Source organism: Falco naumanni, chromosome 9 (assembly GCF_017639655.2).
Source record: "Falco naumanni isolate bFalNau1 chromosome 9, bFalNau1.pat, whole genome shotgun sequence".
NCBI lineage: Eukaryota > Metazoa > Chordata > Aves > Falconiformes > Falconidae > Falco > Falco naumanni.
In genome coordinates, this window is record NC_054062.1 from 38,751,176 (window position 1) to 38,775,352 (window position 24,177).

At 39.7% G+C, this 24,177-nt stretch overlaps 1 protein-coding gene across 5 annotated transcripts in view; it reads left to right on the top strand.

Moving 5' to 3' along the window:
- The first annotated feature begins 3,677 nt into the window (after positions 1-3,677).
- Positions 3,678-24,177, top strand: part of CCSER2 (coiled-coil serine rich protein 2) — a 73,324-nt gene continuing 52,824 nt past the window's right edge. For 3 of the 5 annotated variants that reach the window (XM_040606325.1, XM_040606329.1, XM_040606328.1), the window contains exons 1-3: positions 3,678-3,795; positions 18,127-19,603; positions 20,506-20,708. In XM_040606325.1, the coding sequence (XP_040462259.1) occupies positions 18,166-19,603; positions 20,506-20,708 (1,641 nt within the window). In that variant the 5' untranslated portion in view covers positions 3,678-3,795; positions 18,127-18,165. Of the gene's footprint in view, positions 3,796-4,066; positions 4,400-18,126; positions 19,604-20,505; positions 20,709-24,177 lie in introns of those variants that run through there. The other 2 variants (XM_040606327.1, XM_040606326.1) reach the window with 2 other exon arrangements.

Genomic DNA, 24,177 nt, shown 5'->3' on the forward strand with positions numbered 1-24,177 from the left:
GTACAAGAAGTTGAAAATAAAATCAGTTATTCTGGAGACAGTGACTCTCTAGTGTCAAATTAAAACTTGGAATATATAAAGGATGTATTCCTTAATGAAAGAAATTTTTGTAGAAACACAGATTAAGAAAAGAGATGACAATTTATCTTTTGATACCTGTCAATGCATATATTTCACACAATGAGACATTTTGAAGTTAAGAATTTCAAGCCCTAACCATCCAACTATATGCACTGTCATAGATTTCACCAAAAGTCCAGCTATACCCCAAGAAGCATACACTCTCTAATTCTAACCTCTGTTTTCTCTTTTTTTGAATGCTTGTGAGAAAGTGGTAGTCCATGTTACAGTTTTTTTGTAAAAGTAAAATGCCTGCAATGAGTAAATTATTAATTATATGTGGGGGAGAATGATGGCATCTAGCTGCTTTGCGTTTCTGAAGCAGAAACAATGCAAACAGATAAAACATGGGTTGTGTATCAGATGATACAAAATCAGAGTGTAAGTAGAAAGTATTTGAATACAGCAACAGAAAGTGGATGCACAAAGTAAAACCAAATTTATTGTGAACAGATTAGTTAGCAGCAGTCACAGCATATGAGCTACCTAACAAGGATTTTTTGTGTGGACATCATGGCAAAGATGATTTTTATGAAGTGATGTGAGGAAGGAGTTTGTCCTTGCTTTGAGGATGGCTTTAATGCAAGCAGACTAACTCAGTTTCATTGTAATGCAGGGGATGGGAAATATCAAGTTCAGATTTTGTAAAGAGTATGGACAAATTTGAATAATCCTTTCATTTTCCACTGGTTAGGGAAACACATGCACTTCCAGTTTGCAGAAATACATAAAACTGAAACCAATCCAAAGTCAAAAGAATGAACAGGGTTTCCCTTCAAACCAGCCTATAATACAGATACTGACTGGAAAATACTCTTACTTACAATAACGAACAAGGTTCATACTGTATGGCCAGCTGATTGCACCTTTCTCATTATCACTAGCTGTCTGCAAGTTCTTTGAAACTAAGGAAGCCAGCAAGGTTATGGCTGGATACTGTCAAAATACCTGTTCAACTACTACTAGGAGAACTAGGCCTCCCTAACACTCCCTGCACTGAAGCTGCTCACACTTCAGCAAATTTGTAGAAAAGGGTCCCTGGCCTGTAAACTGCTGGGGGCTGGGAGAATATTTGTGTGATTATCACTATCTTCTCATCCAGCTCTTATCTTAAATCCTTCTCTGGGTGGCTAGTGTTATCCATTGGCATGTCTCTGCCAATGCATTTTTGGAGGCAGCAAAATACCGGGTCAGTGAGTGAAGTGGGTAAAATAAGCTTCTAGTCCATTTCCCAGTGTAATATAAAGTCCATTTAAATCAATTTAGTATAAAATCAATGGAATGTGAAGTCCTCGAGCTGAAGGCATATCAACTATTAAACTAATAAAAGATACGGCACTTGATCGTAGCTAGATCTTAGTTTGTAGTCTGTCAGTACGATTGACAGGCTTTAAGTGGTTAGCAGCTGGAGTTGTGTATGTAATGCCTCCCTTTTTTGAAGTCATTTTTCAAAAAATAGTAATTCTGGTTAAAGACTAGATCTCAATCTTGAGGCTATATAAGCATTGTGGAAACCTGTTAAATGTCTAAACAGATATTGGAGGCTCTCAAACCTGTCCTAAAATATCTCTGGGTTGTTTTCTTCTTTTATATATGTAGTTTTCTGTTAGACTTTTGTTTTATAATCATTTTCAGATAATAAAAGCATGAGCTGGAGTTAAAAAGGGTGGTTGTATCACCACTTCCATTTTATGTACCTCCTGTGTGTTGGTTACAAGTGTTCTGATCTAGCTGAGAAATACGATGACAGGGAACAATTTGTTCCTTGATCTCGTTCACTGTGCATTTGGGTATCTGCCTAAGAGATGCACCATGGAAGCTCCACCGTTGCTTTGTGAGCTGATACTTGAAGTATTGGGGTTGAAGAAACACCTGCCAGGGCCTGCAGAAAGGCACTGGGAAATGTAAAACTCTCCTAGGGAGTCTGTGATACCATTTCACCCTCCCAGTGAGTCTGTAATATAATTTCTTTCACTTTTGGGAAAGAAATGGAGAAGGAAGTTAAATCGGAGGAAATTTCCAAGTTTGGAATTTCCAAGTTTCATAACATAGTGAAGTCATCCTGATGAACAAAGTAGGGAAAAACCAAATCTATGCTAATGCAGTTGATGTTTACATTAATGCTCAGAAGCTGAGAACGACTAAAAAAGCATGACTGTGTGGTTAAAGCAATGACGCCTGACTCAGGAAATCTGAGTTCATTTCCTGGCTTTGCTATCTCTTTAGCTTTGCGTAAGAGATGTAATCTCTCTCCTTGCCTTCCCCCCCCCCCCCCCCCCCCCCTCCCTCTACCACAGGGGAGTAATTATGCTTCAGATTGTTCTAAGAATAAATGCATTAATGCTGCTGGTACATTTAGGTTCAGGCAAAAAGGTATACACAAGCTTCACTTTTTGTTCGTTATTTTTTAGAAAAGGCCTTTCTGCTATCTGTGAGGCAAACATATTGGAGTCTTCACGCCTGTTGTCTAGAAAGTTGAAGAAGCACCTTCAGTGCCTGGGCCCACATCTGTAAGCAGGTCTCACACCCTGGCAGTGCGCCCAAATTCTAGTCAGGAGGCTGCGCTGCGACAAGTTATGCTTACCAATTACAGAGTGGGTTTTGCCTTTGTTTTTCCCCTACACGAACACAGCTTGAAGCTACTGAGCAGCTTTCTTCCTCTGGGAGACCTGGTGAAACAGGCAGGCGAAAATTTAGAAGTGCTGGCAGTCAAAACTTTTTGAGAAAAAGTGGAATTTTGAAAATCTGAAGTTGAAGCACAGCAATGCAGGCGCTGAAATGCTGCCACACATACAAGGAGGTCCCAAACCATGGGAGATGCAGAAACACACGCACCAAACACAGCGGCTAGGAAAAGCGTGGGGGTGTAAATGCCGAGTCACTGAAACGATCCTGAACCATCTCACATAACCCCAGGCAAATAATTCTCGACCCTTGCGGAAGTTTCTGATGTTCTGTCAGTGTCTTATTCCTGGCACAGACAGGAAATTTGAGGAAATTAAACTCTCCAGTCCTTCTGCGAGCACCAGGACAGAGAAAGGCTGCGTCTTCTCTGGCTCTGCACCTCGCTGCTGGCTGCTGGGGTCCTCCCAGGCTTTTCAGGCTGGGCCTCCTTCCCCTAACAGCACTCTCCCTGTCCCAGAGCCGTCACTCGCAGCCCCGTTTCCCTAACGCCTTCAACAACTTCCATTCAATTTTTATGTGATTCAGTCATCGCGTCCCCGAATTGTCCAGGCAGGCCGCAAGACGTTCCAGCGGCCCCGCAGGCCTCACAGCCTTGCGAGCCCGGCGTGCGGCCGCGCCACGACAGCCCGGCAGCCAGCCAGCTAGCCAGCCCGGCGGGCACGGCGCGGCGCCTGCCGCCTCAGGCGGGCCGCGGGGAGGGGGGCGGCGCGGGCCGGGCGCTGCGCGGGAACGGCGCGGCGGGAACTGCAGCGGGCGCCGGCCGGGGCGGGCGGCCGCGCTGACGTCAGAGTGAGGCGAGGGGCGCGGAGGGGCGTGGGGCGGGCGGGCGGTGGCGGCGGCCGGGGCATGCGCGGTGGCTGCTGCGCGCCGACCCTCCCACCGCGGGCCGGGCGGGGCGGGGCGGGGCGCCCGGCGGCCGGTACCTGAGGGCGCAGAGCGCCACGGCCCTGCCTGAGAAGGGGACGTTGCCGGCCTGCGCCCGTCCCGGCGGTGAGTGCGGCGGTGGGCGCGCCCCGCCATCCCCTCGCTCTTCCCCCGTCCCCTCAGGGCGGGCCGCGCCGCGCCCCTCGCTGGGGGTCTCCTTGCTGCTCGCCCCCCCTCCCTGCGCCGCCTTCCCGCCGGGGCTAGGGTCGGTGCCTCGGCCGGGGAGATGCTGCGGTACGGCAGGCCGCGGGGGGCTGGGGCAGGGCGGCGGGGCGGCCGGGGAGGGCGGGCTCGTGCGTGTCCCCGCCGGGCGCAGCCTTCACCTTTGGGGCGGCCTGAATGTCAGCGGCGGCTCCCGCAGTGCCGCGGGCGGGCGGCCGTGCCACAGGTGTGCCCCCCGGCCGGCAGGGCGCTGCGGCGGTGCCAGCGCGGCCGGGGCTGGCGCTCGGCTCCGACAGCTGCGCCGCTGCCGCGGGTGGAGGGCAGCCTGGCACGGCAGGCCTGCCCGCTGCTCCTCCGGCGGCGCCTGTTTTGCAGTGCTTTATGCGTCTTTTAATTCTCCGTTTTGTTGAGACGTACCTGCAGGGGTATTCGGAAACAGCTGCTGAAGGGGACCGGGTCGCAGAGATTTACTTGTAGCTCCAAAAAGAGGAGGAAGCAAAAATACCCAGTATGTGGCTGTGCGAAGACAACAGTTTTTTTAAAAATACGTATATAATGGTGCAATATCTACTTAAGCTATAATCTGTTTGGATTTTGCTTATAGCAGCTTGGGAACATTATTGTATGTTATGATGATTTTGCTTAAATGACACTGGGACTTTGCTTTCATCATCCGGAGCCTGCTGTTATGTTTTGTCAAACGTACTTTGACACACAATGAAATATAGGCAACTCCAGCCTTTAACTTGGAGTTGGAGGAAATTGAGCTGTTTATCTTGAGAAAGCAAAGCTGAAAGGGAGCTGTGTGGTAGCACAACAGTAGTGTCCAGGCCAGACAACAAATTAAGGATTGTAGATTTAATACTCAATCAGGTCTGCCATATAAAGATGTTTACCACTTCTCAGGGGGCTTGGTTCTACTTATGGGGTTGGTGTTTCATATTCATAGCAGGCTTGTTCTTGGTGTTTATGGGCTTTGAGCCTCAATTTGATGCAAAATAGAACTTTTTGTTACAAAGTTATTGAAAGCGAAACATCTCATTTGGTCAAGTATACTATGAAACTTTAAAAATATCTCTTGTAGAGTAGTCGAAAATACAAAACTTCATCATATTAGCATGAGGCAGCAAATATTTGTGTTTGTTGGTGGTACTGAGTGAAATTTGGCAGATGTTTTATCGTGTATGTAATGATCATGTAACTATATTCTGTGGGCCCATTTTGAACTTAGTGCATCTAAGCTGAAGAGGTAAATGCATAACAAATGAACATTAGTAATAACCGGCTACCTAAATGTTAACGAAGGATCTACATGAATGTACAACTTGGAGTGGAATTGTTTTTTTTTAAATTGAAGTTCAGTCTTTACTCGCAGTTAGTGCTTTTTATTATAGAAATCTCAAAGTCTGGTCTCTGAAAGCTGCTCATTACTGTCTTCTAACTGTAAAGCTGTTTAAATGGTAGAATTGTTTCAGGTTTAGGAGATTACTGTATTTGATGTTTTTGACCACTATGGTGTTTTTGAACTGAAATAATAATATATATGAATATAGGAAAAATTAATAGTAATGATATCAATCAACATAATGACCTAATTTAATGTATTGTTATACTAATGACTAATCTTGTTTAATGGAACTGTTCATGTGAAAGCTCACTGGAGTAAAACGTATTGCTTTTGGACCCGATCATCCATTAAGAGGTGTTGGTTATTTGGAATAAACCGGTGACAAAGAAGTGTTGGCACTGGCTGTCTAGATCAGGGGTCCTCAAACTTTTTAACCAGGGGGCCGGCGCGCGGATGCAGTGGCAGGCAGTCATCTGCGGCTGCTTGGTTTCCCCCCCCCCCCCCAACCCCGTGTGTGTGTGTGTTCTGTAAATACCGGGGGCCAGATTGAGGACCCTGGGGGGCCGTATCTGGCCCACAGGCCATAGTTTGAGGACCCCTGGTCTAGATTAAAAACCATCATGCCATTAGTCTTCAGATGAACGTTGCTTGCCTAAAATTGTTAGAAAGCGCAGATCTCTGGAAATGGAATAAAAGGTAGCCAGTTGCAGCAGTGGTTGTGGTGTTGTCTTTTAGCCACTATTTGGAAGTGTGAACAGCGGCACCATCATTTTAATTGGAAGTTTTCAGGCAGGATTAAATTCCATGCCAAGAAGTTCAAAATACGAATGGTGCTTTTGATAATTAGGTTTAAAATCGTGTATTGTATTTCAATTGGAGTAATAAAAAAAGCTTATGTAAATCTCTGGATACCTGAACACATGTATACTGCAATAAAATCCCAACAGCATTAAAATAATTATTCCAAAGTTTAAGTTTAGCTAGTCAGTGTAGGTCTTTGCATTTCTTTGTACCTTTGGAACACATATTCTAGCTCACTCTTAAACTTCTGTCAGATAGGTGCATTTTGGAAGACATTCTGAGAATATTGTTTCCTCCTTAATCAGAAGTAGCTTGATTTGCAGAGATCTGGACTTTGCTCACTAGCAGTGTTCTATTCTAACGGGAGGATTCAGCTAGAGCAGTTCAGCTGATAGTATTGTATAATAAGTGAAGCGAGAAAGTCTTCTCGGGGTGGGGGATGCTTATCCCTGGTCACATGGGGAACTGGTGTCACAAGTTCTTAGTAAAATGCCTTTTTCACTACAGATTGTTGGGATTTTCATGAGCACTTAGTCCATGATGAGTTGAGGCAGCCTTCTGCAGAGTGCATTTTAATGGCTTTGATGGAAGGAGAAGGAAGGTTAATGTTGGCAAGGTTCTTGCTGCAAGGAGACTTGGTTTCTTAGCCAAAGGGAAATGGCTGATGATAAGATTTTACTTTTATGTGGTGGTTGAACAAGTTATAGATCTGGAATAACCCTTAAATTGCAAACAATTCCTGAATTTATTCCCTGAAGCGAAAGAACTCCTATGCTTTTAGCTTAATTAGCCCAGATGGGTTGTGACACACAAGAGCACAAATGAAGCATCAAGGGAGAACTGAATATCCTGTGTTCTCTTGTCTCAGTAATATCATGTGTACTTTGAGCTGGAGATTGAAGAATCTCCTCTAGATACAGAGATTCTCACTACAGTGTGAATGTGTATGGTACTTCGACCCATGTTCTTTTTTTGAATCATATTAAAGATAGGTTTTAGGTAAATGTTTGGGTTTTTTTTTCCTGATCTCACATGATGAAATTATTCCATACATGTGTTTTTGATGATTTGGAAGAAGCTATGGCTTTTAACTAACCTTCATTGCAGTAGGGTAAACTTGCATAGGTGGAAACTTGGCAAAGCCAAAGCTACTGCTGTTAGTTGCAGGAGACTTGGGGAAAGGAGCAGATTCTTTCATCCTGTGCAGCCTTGTACATCACTAAACAGAGTTAAAAAATAAATAAATCCTAATCCCTTTCTATGTAAATCTTTCAGTTATGAAAGCTCTCTGGAATGGTGGCTCATAAAAAAAACCAACAAACCAAACACAAAAAAACCCCAAACAAACAAAAAATCCCAACCAACAGGAAAAAAACCCCACATTTTACCATGGCTAAATTTGAGATCTTGATTAAACAAAACAAATTGTATGTATCGACTTCCTTTACATTCAAGTTAAATGCAAGCATAGATCACTGTGTCTGTGTAACTCTTTAAGCTCATGTGGGAGAAACTGATCCTGTGGACAAACTGTCACTAGTAACTGAAGTTACACATGTCAATTTCTTGAGAATGTTTTTTTTCAATTGCAAATAATACAAGTATCTGTGCCTTCTCATTGCAGAAAATGGACCTTGATAGGTACATTCAGATATAGCTGTCAGCAAATAAATAAGAAAACACAAAGCATGCTTTAAAATACTTACAAAAGACTGCCAGTGGTTAAAAACATACTGATATTTGTTATGCTGTGGCAAACTAGTGAGGTTATTTGGTACTGAAATATTTTTAGAGTTTGATTTTGAGATAGATAAGTGATTTATATTGATTGAATTGTAGACAGAAGCTGTGGATTCCAGAACTAAAGAAATGAAATTTAATAGCAAGAAAATGATAATTTGAAGATGTGGTTCAAAAATAAGAATGTTTCAGCTGAAAGCTATGGTATGGCAGTATATGGTTGCAGTATTTTTGTTTAAGGATGGATGTTGAAGAGAAGTGAAACTTCACTTCAAAGAATACAAGTAATCCAGTAGCTTCTTGAAAGCACATAGGTATGAAACAAACTGATCGATATAACTGGTATGTTGGGTAGCAAGGAGAGCAGACATCAGTGGCCGGTTCTTGCTGTGTAAGGAGTTTACAAATAGTTTTCCTCAGGATCCTGTGCAAGGCAATGAAATAACCTTTAAAAGAATTATTAGTAGAGCTCTGGAACTCCTTGCTTAAGGCAGTCATGGATGGAAAAAGTTTTTGGGGGCTCAGGGACAGGTTGGACAAGATAGTGGAGGAGAGATCTGGGGAGGGTTCCTAAACAAACTGCCAAATTCAAGAAATACTATGAATTGAAGTTAGTTGAAGATTGAGGAGTTAGCATTCTATGCTTGCCCTGTTCATCCTCTTTGTTGTGCATTTTTTTAAAGCTACTGCAGAAGACAATGTGACTTTTTTTTTCATTGCCTTTAAAATAAGACTGATTGCTGGAACTGTATGGCTGAGCTGGAAAATTGAACCTGGACACTGAATTACCATGATCCAGACCCAGAGAAACATTGATTTATATAATATTTCAAGCTTATCTGGGGTTTACTTACTGTCTTTCTAAGTCTTAAAAGTTTTCTTTGTCAGTCCTTTTTCTAGCCTTCTTTTAATCCAGCAGTGGCTGTCTTAGTGATATGTTGTTTTTTTTAAATCTGTAGCAATGGTTTCACGTGTTATTGTCTCAAGGTCATGATCTTCTGAAAAAAACCTAAACTATGTTGAAATAGCATTGATAATATGTAGAAAAAGCATTCCCAGAACTGTTCCGTCTTCCTTCTGCTTTATCTTGTCTAATCTTGCTCAGTTATCACCTGTGAACCTCTTCAGACTTACTCTCAGTACCAGTGAGTCTATGAATTACATGCAGTCTCCTTCAGTTATCTCTGCTTGTCATTCAGCTTAGCCTGTAACTGGAATCCTTACTCAGGCAGCAGTAGAAAGAATAAGCACGTGTGGCTGGAGCCGGGGGGCGGGGGAAGTATCTTAGGTACTGGTGGTAAGGGCAGTCTTGTTGCAGATTTAAACTAATAGGAATTCAATCTTAAGATACCTACATAAATAAGCTGTTTAGCAGTGGTTCAGATGGGTAGTATTGTTACTGTAATATCTGTTTCTGTACAATCAATACAAAAACATATTGAACTCTGTGCCACCATAACAAGGTATTAGCTCAAGATAGCTTTATGTCCTTAATAAGGAGAAGATGAATCAGTTGAATAAATAAACTAGATGAGTAGGATGGACAAGGTGGCAGTCTAAAAAGGGATATTTCCATTTATGATCAGTTGTATTCAAAGTTTCACTTGGCTTCCAGCCTGCCTATTCTTATCAGCAAGAAAATCCTGCTCCAGGTAGCGTGTGTTACTAAATAAGTAACAGAAAACGATAACTGGAAGCTGACTGTTAAGTTTGTTAGTGAATCAATGGTGAGGTAAATATTTCCTAGTAGAGTTAGAGATGGGAGTGGTGTGTTTGAATCATTTGGTGATGGTGGATAGTTCTGAGGGAAAAGGGTGGCTCCTCTGTTAAACGAAGTATTTGACTGACAACAGCAGGTAATTCCTACCTGTTTGCAGAATGACGTTGCTTGTATGTCTGAACTCGAATTGTATGTCTGTTTTGTAAGAATAAAATCAGAAAGATTGAAATTGCTAGCATGAAATGCTGTTGCTGAAGGAATAACGCCATGAGCAAAAGCAGTGGCCTGTTTTTGCTGTCAGTTGCTTTGCAGACATAATCACAAAATTTTTGAGAGATTGAGATCCATCATTTCACTTTTAGAAAACTAGGATTCTAGCCTGTGATTGATGTTTAGGATTATTTAGTCAATCTTAACTATGGCATAAAACTTAATTTGCCTTTATGGTATAAATAGTGATGTCAGTTTAAAAACTTTTCTGAAAGGCAGCTATTATGTCAAGTGGGAAAGATCAGAGTTTTTCAAATATATATGTACACACATACACATAATTATGGGTTATCTTCCAGGACAGAAATCTTGCCAAATACAAGCAAGCTTTAAGACAGCATAGGAGAATAATCTAGATATAGATGTGCTTTATAGTTGCAGTACTTTTGTACGCGTGTGTGAATAATGATTGAGTAATATGATAATTTAGGTTTTTTCTTCTTTGTAGCTGCATGACTTTGTCTTTAGGTTGCAGAGCATTAGATCTGTAAGGCAGACAGGCAGTGTATGGCTCTTCTTAGTTTGTTTTTCCCCTTTGTTATCCTCACAGATTCAGTAACAATTAAAACTGAATAATGTCATTAAAGAATTGAAGAAAAGAAAGGCTTTTTGTATCTCTTCAACAAAAATTTCGAGAACAATACATATTTTGCAGTTTAGGAAATGTTAAGCTACCTTATTGAAGAAGCTTGGTCTGCATGACTTGCTTGCTAAGGTTGAATCTGCTGAATTGGTTCTGTTTGCAGAAGGCTGTTCCTTGTATAGCATAACAAATTAAGTAACTCACATAATTCCTTCTAACAGGAGGGTTTCTGCATTGGAGCGAGGTATATTAGTCCTGATTATGTCAATTGTTTCTGCTTCTGATTTATTACAACGTATCTCATCTGCCTGTTACAATGCTTTGAAAGCTGTCCTTGGGATCAGGACACCTAATGGAGTGTTTTTCATCAGCTGCTCCCAGCATTCTCTAGACTTCCAGTGAAAGCCTTACTATGTTCTTGATCTTGTGGTTTGAAGAGTTGGTTATGCAGGAAGTGCGTGGTGTTCATATCTGCAGATAGTTAACCTTGCTAGTTCAAATTTAACAGGATATATCTCTGCTGCATTTGGATGAGTGAGTGGATGAGTGCGCAAAAGCAAACCGAAAGAGAAGACATTGGCCACCGGTTTCTGAGGCCCCATCAGTTCTAAATTAAAGGCATTTTCCAGAATTTTGACAAAGTCAGAGTAGACCTATGTTTTGTCTCTGCTGTGGCAAGAAGAGTAGATCTTTTGAAGAAGCAAATTGACGAGTTCCTTCGTGAGGATGCATCAGATCTTTGGCAGCTGCAGAGGGGTTGTGTGCTTCTGCAATGCTTTATTCTGATTGCTAGGTGACCTCTGTCCCCAAGAACAGTTAGGCTGTCAGCACTGATACAGAAAAGTGTCGTTGCATTTCATATCTCATTTATGAATGAACTATAATAACCTGTATTAACATTTAAGAGGAATGTGAAAGGGCACTGTTTAAAGTCTATTTCTTCCTTTTTGGCAGGCCTGATACTCTCTTTTATTGGGAGTAATATATCCCTACCCCCAAGTATCTCTTCTTCCATCTTCTTTTCTTTGTCCTGAAGCTGTTCCCTTGCTGCAGCTGGCTAAGCATCTGGACCTTGACTGCCTTCTGACTTACTAGTTTTGTAAGAATGTGAAAAATCAGGACAGATTTGCCTACTTGAGAAACCTTAGCGGAGGTCTTACTTGTAGTTAAAATTTGCATGACTTTCCCCCCCCCAGCTCCTACCCCAATAAAATCTTCAGGGTTTTATCATAACTCAATTCCTGTCTTATTTCAACCTTTTAGTAAGGTTTGTTGTAAAAATTTGGGGCTTAAAATGTGTAGTCTCTATGGGCAAACTATTACAAAACATACACATACAAAACATACATTTCTGGGCAGATAGCACTTAGCCCTTTTCTTCTTCCTTGAGGTGCCTGATACTCAGTGTAAATAGCATTAATGGCAGAGTGAACTGAGAGCGTGGCCCTAAGGAATGTGAGTGGAATTTTTGATTCTGGAAGTATTCTGGTAGCTTTCTTCTACGAAGTAGAGCTGAATTTCCTTATTTCTTTTTCTCCAGTAAGTGCTTGTGTCCTCTAGCCTTACAAAGCATTAAGGAACTGTATTCTGATGAATATCAACAATGCTTTTAAAGACTGCATGGAATGTCACATCAATTTACTGTATCGACAAAAGATACTGTTCAATGTTAGAAATACAGAAGCCCCGATATCTTCATCGTTTCTTTCTTGTTCTCTGCTCCCTTTAACTCCATTTGCTATCATGCTGTGCTTATCTTCCTTGATCTAGTGCATTCTGACCAACACTAACTGAAATTCAGCACATCAGCTTGGCTAACTGCTTTGGTTGGTATTTGATAGATCAAACTTTACAAGTGGGTAGAACATGAACGTGCCTGAGTGTGAGGGAGGAGGAAGAGGAAAAGACTTACCTCTAAGCTCTCTGAGATCGGGGAACAGAATCTGACAGCTTTGAATGCAGAAGGCCAAAGTGATTTCAGAAAAACAGAAGAATACGCATTCAGTGTCTTGGAATTTCTTACCATAATTTATAACTATGGTACCTTCAAAAGGCAGACTGTCAAGGATGCTAGTATTAATCACTGTGCAGTTGGGACATAGGAAAGGGAGAGATGCTAAAATTCATGGATGCCTTCATAAAGCACTGGGAATTGACTCGAGAACAGAGGCATTTCTGAGGCACTGAAGACAAGAAGGCAGGCAGGCTTGGAAGATTATGCTGCAGAGCTGATAAATTGTGCTGGATCTTGGAGTTGAGAGGTCGCTTTTTTTTCTGGCTGAACTGGAGCCAGTCTGTGCAGGGTAAATAGCACAAACGAATATATGACAGTTGTAAATACCAGAAGTTCAGTCTTGGAGCATCAGAATTTCTAGTTGTATTCTGATTCAGTTTAATTCATTAAACACGCACAATTTCCTTGGGATTCATCATCTTTAATTCCTCAGGGCTTGTCCTGCTCAGAGCAGGTGTTTTCTAGCTAGATCTCCTGCCAGTTTCTTTCATTTTGTTAAGCTCCTATGGTCCTTTTAAAGCTGAAAATTGACTTGCAGCCATGTTACCCATCTTGCAGTGTTCTTAAGTATTTGCTAAAGAAGCCTTTTGCTGCATCTGTTACAGGGGCCTTCCTGATTTTTCCATTATGTCATTCAATGCCTCCCTACACTGGAAGAAAGAAGATATTTTCATGTAACTCCCCTAATGTATTTTTAAATTACATTTTTAAGAAAAATGGTTCTTTAGTTATTGTTGTTTCACCACGAATCAGTAGTGAAGAGATCTGCATTCTATGTGACATGAACAGAAAAACAAATAAAAGTTGTGATGCTAAAATCCAGAGGTGCACAGAGGTTGCTTTTATAAGTCGTGTACAGTGGACAGAAGTGAAATAGGCAAGTGCTTAAATTCACAAAAGTCATGTGGTATATCTAGATTCAGCAGATGATAACTAGAAGTAAACTGCAGTTATTCAACAAATTGGCAAGCGTGTATCTTATTTACCATGAAAACCAGTGGGAAGTTAGGAGTAGCTGCCTTGAAGCATGTCCGTAGCGCCTTGAAGAGCTGGTCTCGTGTCTCCAGTTTCAGCAGGGCTCTCCTGTTACAAGTGTGGTGCAGAAAACAGGATGTAATTGTTGCTTGAGGTAGTAAGTAGATTGTGCCTGCCTGAAGCCATCTGCTCATTGCCTGCCGTTTGCTCTTCAGTTCCCAAGGGTGGGCTTCACTCATTTTCTGCGTTGCTTGGGCAGTAGTTAACAGTTCTTTTTTCCGCTCTAATGTAGTGCTGTGGCCAAGTAAGCTTTTCATTAAAGGAGATAACGCAGGCTGCCATTGGAGGAGTGTTCTCACCCTCCTGTCCGTGCTGTTTGTATACTAGAAATGTACTTCTGCTTTTAGGAAAAAGCATGAAGGTTCCTGGAAATTGTAGCACTATAGAGTTGGCAAGATAATATGCATGCATATGGGTGAACTTCTGCTTCAGCTCACCTGTCACTGAGCCAAACAAGTAAATTGGATAGTATCTTAATTCTTAGGTCTTTTGCAGAAGGCAAGTGATAGGAGTATAAGGTCTGGCTTGGCAAATGTGGTTGTTAAACTTAATTGGCTTCAGTAACATCCAGCACGTGATGGCAGATAGAAATAATCCATTTATGCATAGCTTCATAGTAGTTATTCTGACAGTCTGCCCACACCAAATAAAAAAAAATAACAGAATTGACTGACTAATAGCTGGTGTTTGGTGATATATGGACACTGACGGATGTAATGTTTCTGGGTAGGGAAGGAAGCTTGTGTACTGCTATAGTTGCCACCTTACAGACCTACAGGAAAGTACCATTTTTGTTACCCAGAAGCAGCAAGGAGGTGGTGACTATCTTGCTTTTCCAACACAATCTTGTTATACAAACTTATGTTTGTCTCTGCTTCAAGAAAAAAATTCTTCACTCTGGGAAGGAAGTTGCTTTAAGAAAAGTAGCTTAAGTTAGCTACTCAGCATTTCTATTTAGGTGGTCTTGAAATTGAGAAGAAGTATGAAACATACAACTGAAACTGTTGGCATAGCAATAGTTCTGCAGAATTGCCCTAGTCTGTCAGATTAAATTTATCTGGCAGCTGCTTATTCCATACTGCTATGACAATAGGAAGGGAATTTGGTCCCACTCATTGTAATCTGTTTGGAACCTGAAAATGCTTTTAGCCCTCTGATGGCATGGATCGTAGGGATCACAATACTTTAAGATTCCCAAACATTAAATATATGAGCCTTAAGCTGTCTTCTGCTTTAATAATCATTCCTCTAAGGTGGAGTCTCAGGTGTAAAATTAAACTTTGTTGAGAAGCTAATATATAGGAAACTGCCTTTCTGGTGTTAAAACAGACTGTAAATAAAGTAAAGGTGAATGTTGTGTTTGCTAATGGAAACAAACATTGGAGTATCCCGAGGTGTAAATAATCTTATACAGAAAGCACAAAGGAGAGTGAGAATGAATATAGTTTTACTTATCACCAGGATCTTGAATATCCTTGAAGGTAAGGATGTAGCAGCTTTTCAGTTGATTCAGATTATACTTCAGAGAGGGTCTGTGAGTTTTAATTCCTTTTCCCTGGATCATTATGTAAGACGAGGCTCTTTATAATTAGCTTAATTCCTGATTATTCTTGTGTGCACTAGATCATGTATTTCCCAAGGCAAAGCATGTAAGACTTGTTTGCCCAGATGTCTGTTTTAAAAATTCTATAGATTGCTGAGGTATAAAGCTACTTTGAATTTCTTTGTAATACAGCTGAATGTCACAGAAATTGAATTCAACCTGAGTTTTGTGGAATGCAGAAATATTTTAACTTGCAGGTGCTGTGCTTCTTGATAAGGAAATTCCATTGTTAGGGTAGTGTAATTTCTAGTGGTAACTAGATGTCAAGATTCAGGATATTTAAGAGAACTCGGTGAGAAAATTTCCCATTTTCTGGGAAAAGTAACACCGGCCAGACAGAATACTGATAAATTTCGGGGGTGTTTTGTATTTCAAAGAAACAAATACAACCTAGAATAGGAAAGGTGATGCAGTAGTTAGTGATGTAGCTAACAAAACACAAACAAGTATTGCATGTTGTTTAATTATCTGAAATGTTTTAAGTAATCAGTTTTCTTGACAGATAATATTCTGTCTTTCCCTAGTTAAGAATAAATGAGCAGGCACCCTTCCTAAAGAACTGAAAGCTCTTCTTTTTAAGTTTAATTTGCAGCACTTGGTAGAGGATTAGAAGTAATCTAATTAAATGGCCTCATTTAAATTTTGCTGTCACCTAAGAGATGTTAGACAGATGTGAAAAGGGAATTATCTATAAAGCATGGAAGTTACATTAGCAGCTTTCTAATTTAACTTCTTTAATTTGGAAGATTTCTTTGCGACTTGAGCCTTTTTGTTAGTCGGGGTATCTTTTGATGGATCTACAGTATGATGCTTGCTGTGAATGAATTCATTGTGAGGCTAAAGGCCATTTTTTAATCATGGAGATATTTTTTAAAAGTGTACTTCATTGGCTTTACTTATATATATTTGACATAAAGCCAACACCAAAGATAGATACATTTGGTATTAAAGTATAATGTTTTTTTTTTTCATTTGCAAGGTATACATGTGTATACTGTAGGCGTGGGGGTTTCTTGGTTTTTTTTGTGAGTACAGATAGTGAATGAGGTGCTGTGAATGCTTTTTTTAGTAATTATGTTGGTCATAGTGGTTTTGAGATACATCTGACATGAGACACTTAAATTCACATACAGGCACATGCCTATACAAAATGAGTTAAATTTGCCAGGGGGAAATACTTGTGTTCTTATTTGTATGCCTAGGTGAGGGTCATGTCTCTGGTGTTCTAGAGCTCCCTTAGTATTTGAAAACTCTGGATTTGTGTGTTCCTAATGGAAATGCACTCTGCCAGCTGTAGGGTGTGTATTCTGATATTTTTGCTAGGTTAGGAGCCGCTAAAAAGCCATGTCTCTGAGGATGTTTCTCTTCGTATCTTAATATAGATCTACTTCCAGAAGTACAGCTCTGGGGCATCTTAGTAATTTACAAAATCCTAAGGGTACTTCATTTTGCATGAATTTAATGCCACCTTGATTTTATCTTAAGTATTACTTAGTGAGGTCTTGGAGCTTGGGGAGTGACTCACCTTAAGGTAGTGCTTGCTGTGGTTACACAGGTGTCTTCTGTAACCTGAGCAAATAACACTTTACTTGGTCTATGTTGATTCTTATCATGATTTCTGTGGTTAAAGAATTTTCCTATCTTTTCAGTTCTGTGTAGATCTGTGAAAAGAGAAACACAGATAATAATTTCAGGGAATAACATATGAATGACTGAAATTCTGTGTCTTTACACCATTGTGAGACTTGGAGGTGGAACTGATGAAAATGTAAAATCCAGGCTAGCATAAGCAAGATATACTTTTAAAGCTGTCTTGAAAGAAACAGAAACCTGGTCTTGTGAATACCCAAATTAACACAAGAATAAAACTTTTCCTAAGAAGTTGCAACGTTGAAACTTGGAGACTTTTCGAGGCCTTATTGTCTAAATTGCAAGTCTTCAATAATAACATTTAGATAAGTTATTTGTATTGTATAGCCAGGGAAAACAACAGACTTAAGGTGCTCTACAGAAGGGTGATACAGACACAGTTGTCCAAATAGTAGGATGGATACGTAGATAAGTGTGGAAGAAACAAAAAGCAGTGTGTTAAAGCAAGGAGATCAGAATACTTAAGGCAAAAATTCTCAAGGCAAAGTTATGCCTGTAAAGCCGTCATGACTTTGTAAAATAAATGTGATAGAAAATAGACCAAAATGACACAACTGTAAGTTGAGATACAACTTCAAGGATCTTCATTGAAGACTGTAGTGGAGTCCCTGTATTCCAAATCAGGTGGACAGGAGCAAAACTCAAGATACAAAGTAATGTGTGAATCCTGTAATTATTTTTTTATGTCATACTTTTGTAGCTAAGGTTATGTGCTCATGTATAACGGCACAGAAGTAAAATTTTCACTTACTAACACTGACCTTATGCAACTCTTGCCTTGTAACTTAATTCTTGTACATGAATAAGATGACCAAAATAGACGACAGTTCCCATACAGAAGGAAAAATGGCTAGGAATGTTCATCTTGAACTGGGGATATCAATGAGATCTGGGAAAAAGTGCTATGGAGAAGCCGGATGACGAGTGATTATTTTGTATCTTGTAACATAGGCGTTGGGGAAACTGGAAGAAAAAAATATTTCAAAACTTTAGCTTGTAGTCAGATTTTACATTATAGTTTTTGCAGTTGTACATTACTGACCACAGGTTTGTACTATTTGTGGAATTTTTTTAAGTGTGAAGTTTTAGGTATTTAATTTAATAATTGTAATGCAGTTGAAAAATTTGGTTTGCTGCTCAAAATAAGTAAATGAAAAAAAAACCCCTCCAACCTCTTTTTAGGCTTGCTTACTTCATAGATTTCAAAAGTAGGAGGAGAAGAAAAAAAAAAAAGCAGTTTATCTAGAGAATGAAAGTTGGGGGAGGGAGGTGCGATGTGAATAACATTACTGCCAAATAACTGCTGGTGACAGGTATTTCTCTGGAGTTCACAAAATGTGTATGGGTTACTTGGTATCACTATGGTATATTTGGCACAGGAATGTAGTAAACATACAGATGCAAAGGTATAGAAAATTGTTCAATGCGTGGTTGTTTCAGATCTAATATATATATATATTTTTCTCTTTAGATTCAAGCAGTCTTTGAGGACCAATGTACCCAATAGCTCATGGAAGAAAAAAATCAAAGCAGGACATCCTTGGTTTCCAGGCTACCGAAATATGGAACGAAAACTTTAGGAAGTGTTTTGCAACCTATGCCAAATGGGACGGCTGTTAGTTTAGCAGGGAACAATGGTGGCAAAAATTTCAGCAAGCACAGTGGCACTGTTCGCATGTCTTCCTTTTCTTTCAACTGGAAAAAATCAAATAAATATCAACTTAATGATCAAAATGGGAGAGAGACCAACTCTAAACATAACTGTAATGAAAAATTAATTGATTCTGAGAAATATTCTCAATCCCAAAGAGCATTGGGTAATGATGTGCTCAGGGTGGGTTTGAACAGTACTGCTTCAGTTACATCAAAAGCAGCAAAGCAAACCAGTATGTTTGTGTCTTCTACTGAGGAATTAAATCCAAAGTCTTTGCCTGGACTCTCTAGTTCAGCAAAATTCGCCAAAGGTACTCTGTCAGGAAGGACCTCATATTCTGGACTCAATGCTTCAAAATCACATTTAAATGGATTTTATGGAAATAGGCCAGTGGTAGGTTTGCAGAGACCTCGAGCTAATTCCAGTGCCACAAGGACAAGTTCGGGAGAAAGCCTGGCGCAATCTACAGACAACAGTAAGGCTTTCTCCTGTGAAAAAATGGTAAGATCACAAAGTTTTTCACATTCCATTCAGAATTCTTTGCTTCCCACTGCATCTTTAACCAGGTCGCATTCCTTTAATAAAGCTGTGGATCTTACAAGGCCTTATCATAGTCAAAATCTAGCTGCCAGGACATCTCAAAGGTCGACTTTGTTGTCAAGAAATACATGTCAGTTGGATGTACCCAATGGAAACGAACCTGTGAAGTATGGATTTACCAGGCCCTACTCGAGCATGTCAGCTCCTTGTTCAAAGAAGCCCCCGCTATCAAATGGATCTGGGTCAGCACCTTCATTTGGATACAGATTAAGTCGACCTTCTCTGTTGAAGCCTACCAGGCAGCGATTTGCTGGAAATATCATTGTGGATGGCAGCAAAAGTACAACTCCTGACACATACATTGGGCGGAATTCTGAAATTTCAACAAATATTAATAGAGCAATTGAGAAAAACAGTATTATAGAGAGCAATTCTCAAAGAACAGAATCTGATGAGGGTCTGCATGAAAGTGTGGGAAAACATGGGTCAAAAGTCATGTGTATGAGTGATGATGGAGATGAAATATCTATATCTTCATTGTCATCCTCAGAAAAAAATGATTTGAGTGAAGACTTCAGTGATGATTTCATAGATATAGAAGACCCAAACAGAACTATACAAATACAGCAAAAGGAGAGCTGCCTTCAAGATTTAGAGCATGGGAGTGTAATGTCGATCGAGCCATTCGCCTCTCTCAAGGAAAGTGGAGGATCTTGCTGTAATGCTGATGAATGGCTTGATATAAACGTGTCTGGTAAATACTTTGTTATGTTCTGTTTGAAATTTTAAGTACTAAATAAAGATTTTGTAACTGTAAGCTGGTTTATGTAATTGACAATTGTTTATGAATTGTTTCAGAATGGAACTTGGCTCTATACTGGCCCACTTCTTTTCTTACAGTGCAAGATAGTTATCTTTCCCAAGCATGATTCTGAAGACCTCTTTTTCTTTGGGGTGAGAATGAATGATACCTCCTTCAACCACGCTTGTGAATTGGTTGTGGGATTCGTCATATCCTTGCTTTGCCATTCATTTTTCTGGACTGATGAACTGCTAGGAAAATTTCTCTTCCCCTCCTGCCCCCTACACCTCTGTAGGCAGAGAACAGCTTTAACTGCTTCTAAGTACTGTGAATAAGTGTAAGGTGTCTAATTAAAATCAGTTAAATTATAAATAGGAATGTCATTGGTTTTTTGTTTTTCCTGACACATGCTATTTTAATTCCATAAAAATTATTGGAGACAGAAGGTGCTTTTAAAAGCCACATTTTCAAGTCTCTGATGGGCTTCTCATAGTACATGTTTATTTTGAGAGACGCTACAGCTGAAAGATTGGATCCAAAGGATATACTTTTGGACGCACTTTCTAATATTTTTTAAAGATACGTAATTTTAGAAAGTAGCTTTCATGATGGGTGCATTACTGCTGTGTAAAAGGCTAGCAAAGGTGTAGGCTGGAAGGATACTTAGTTGTAGCTACCAAAGCAGCCTGAACTTTTTTCCTTCTAGGATGAGTGAACAATACTGTAGAATGCTTTAAGATACTTCTCGTACAGTATGGTTTCAGAAGAGTTAACACTCCAATAATACACATCTTAATGTTTATTTTTGGAATATTGGATTATTTTTAGTCTTAACTACTCCTGTTTTCTTTAAGCAGTGGATGACAACAGTGAAAGCACAAAGCATACTGCTGAGAATGTGATTTCTTCAGAGATGAATTACAGAGCTGGGTCATCTTTTGAGCTTTCTCCATCTGACAGCTCTGATGGCACGTATATGTGGGATGAAGAAGGGTTGGAACCTATTGGAAGTGTCCATCCATGTGGAAGTTACGACTCTTCAGAAATGAACAGCATAGTATGTATTTATACGCATAATTTGCAGAATTAGTGTTTTGTGTTTATTGCTTACTAAGTATATTTTTAAAACAATGATTTTTTTCTTGATAATTGTTTCTTCTGTCCTTTATAGTTGGTAGATTTTTTGAAACTTTATCCCCTTAGTTTCAAGTTAGAACAGAACAGGCCTGCTCTTCCACAGTTTTGTGGTAGTGATCACAGAGAATGAAGGAACTTTTGCAAATGATCGGGTAAATATCTCCCAGCCATCTCTAAACCTAGGAGTGAAAAAGCAAGAAAATAGCTGTTGCCTATCTGACTTCGTCCATCATCTTGTTTCTATACTGTATACATATAGGACCCTTTCGAACTGAAGTTTGTTTTGGTATTTCAGCTTGTTCAAGCATAGAATCTTTAAAGTATGTACTTGACTGTAGCTTACTGTAGCAGGACTCTTTGTATGTCTCAAGTGCAATACACAAGATGTATAATAACCTTTTCCTTATTGCTAAACTTATAACTCATCTGCAAGAAACATCATCCAGTCTGAAGAATGGATGGAGAGTGGTTGCGGTGCTGTGACCCTCCAGCTGAGGTCAGGGAGCCAACCTGGAGATTTCAGTGGGTGTAAGGAAAATGCTGTCTGCCCTTAATCACTTTTCACTGATGATATTCCTTTATCCAAACAGACTTTTCAATTAAGCAACTTAGATTTTTGTTAACATGACACTAACAATCAAAACTTCTAACAAAAATAATGTAGTATAATTAATGTGTCTTGCTTCATTTGTTTCAGGTGAGTTATGTGCTGTGCCACCACCACCAATTTAGTAATGTAGACACCAGTTTTGAACTTTGACAGGGTTTGTGGCACCTACTTGGACTTGGTATTTTCAGTAGGGTTGTATGCTGTAGCCCAAGAGCAGAACAGCAGGGATTTCCCCTGAAAATTGGGCATAGCTACGTAACTATTTTTATGTGTAACTACATACAAATTTCTGATTTCAGCTGCTTGTGATGGTGTTTGTTTTCTGTCTTGAATTATGATGTTGGGATGTACTGCTTTAAAAGAGTTTAGAAATGATTATTAACTTCTTGTGGTAATTGTGGCCAGCTTGGAAAAGCAGTTTGAGACTTTGCCAGTGTGAGCTTTGTAGCTGTATTGATGTTTACAGGGGACAAAACAAGCTTAGTGTAGGCCACTGCAAAAATGAATACCCTTTTTGCTGGCATGTGTGTTCATGTATCTGGGGAAGAATGGCAGTTTTTTAAACTGTGTCCTGGATATAAATTTTAAATATAAATATCTCTTATACATACAATGTAATTTATCAAACAAATCAAAGACACTGCTTTCCCATGCTTTTGGACTATGTATCTAGTTTTTTAATACATGCAACCTCCATGCATTGATTTATGCATGTGTATGAAATGATAGTCAAGCAGCGTTCTGACTGAGAGAAGCTCTTGTAAGCTTGTGGAGCAGACATACATTAGAAGCTTTTCGTGTTTTTCTTTACTGTTTTGGTTTATTTATTCCTTTATTAAAAGTAAGTAGCTTTTAGAGAGGGCTTAAAAACCTTACTAGGTTTTGAAGTGGAGAAAGGAGGAGGTATAAGTAAGACTTAGTGTTGAATCTATGAAGTTGTATTTTTTTTCCACCCATTTTGATTTTTATCCTGTTAGTGCTGTTCCAGAATTACAGTGCTTACTGTACTGTGAATTTTTATATTAAATGAGAGAAACATCAATAATAAATCATCTATTTTTTACAAGGCATAAATGTATTTTCACTCAGCTTGGGTTTTGAGGGGAAATTGTAGGTCTGAGATGTTTGTTGAATTGCCTTTTAGTGGTGTCTTCCCCACCCCACCCCCAACCTCGTGCTTGTTGTTTTTAGCAGAAAGCATGATGTATTTGATTTCTTTAGCCTAAAGATTAAACACTGATCATTTTTAATCTGAAGATGTGGAAGAATTTCTGATACAGTTTTTATTATTTCTGAAGAATTACATTCTTGGGTAGGTTAATGTAAGCTTTTGTTCCGTGTTTTTCTTTTTCTTTTCAGGCTGTGAGTATAAAGACAGGTTAAAAAAATAGAGAACTGAAGGCGTTGAGAATAATTGTTGTGATTAGTCAACATATCACATGTTTTGATTGCTGGGAGATACGTGATCAAATTATGCGGCTTCTATCCTCTAGTGCGGTGAGGGTAAAAGTTAATATCTGTGTGTAAAAATTGAGTTGATAAGAATCAGATGTAAGAATTTTGAGTGCTTGAGCTAATGCTAGCCTGACTGCCCCTTGGAATATATTTTTCCAGGGAAATCTTCAGAGCAGATAGTTGATTCTGGAGTTTCCGTGGCATCAGGCTGGGGTGAGTGGAAGTAATGCAGCTGAATAACAGTTCAGGTAGTTAGATGGCGAGTAACTGAGTAATTGGTAGTGTTTAGTGCAAAATTAATCTTTTTTTTATTTTACTTCTATCCTGTATCATTAGTCTTTTAAGCTGTATCATCATTAGTATCAAGAAATATTAAATGCTTTTCCTAAACTTTTCTATAGATGGCAGTGCAGCTTTTACTGGGTAATCCTAGTGAAAAGCAATTTCAGCAGAGAGGATTTTAACTAGGCTTCTGGAATGGCAATCAGAATACAAAGACAATGGAAGCAGCTTGCTGGTTACTCAATTTCTTTCTTCCTTTTTTGGGGAGAAGAAACGCAGGTAGCTTTGCTGTGCTCAGTAGAGCTCTGTTTTAAGGACATGGCAGGGGGATAAAGTAAATTGGGCCTCTTTTAGGATAATCTTTATTCTTCACTAACAGCCAAGAATTACAGAGAAAATATGCAGTCCTGTGTAGGAAGTTTAAAAGCTATAGACATCTAAATACCCTCTCATAAGATGGTGCCATGGGAACTTACAACTAAGTAGGACATGGATGGTTTTTTGAGACCTTGTCAGGGTGACAGTGATTTATTTTCTGATTGTGTAGCAAAGTAACTTATTCCACTATTTCTACTTTTGAAGGCAACAAATAGATTGGTTGAACACTTAGAAATTGAAAGGACTTAAATTCCTAGAGTGGCATTTCACTGTTATTTCTTATATTTCTTTCAACAGCTGGCCTGTGCTGCTGACCACCAAATCACTGATGCTATTTCTGCTCAGTTCTGTAGAGAAGACTGATGCTTAGCGGAGCAGTTGTGATGGCTCTGTAAATTAGCAGCAGAGACTAAATTTGTCTATTTGTATTCTCTCTTAACATTTAGCTGTACTGTTTGCTCAGGTCCTGTTTCAGCTACCTACTGTAATACCTAGCAGTTTTACTGTTTTGTGGCAGAAAGCTGCTCGACAGTGTGAGGTACAATTTCTGCTGTGTCACCTGTTTTGCATTTAGTCTCCATTATGAACAGATAATACTTGCGGACATCTCAAATTCATCTGAGAGAATCCTTCATTAACATGGCCACAGTTATGCTTTTAATAG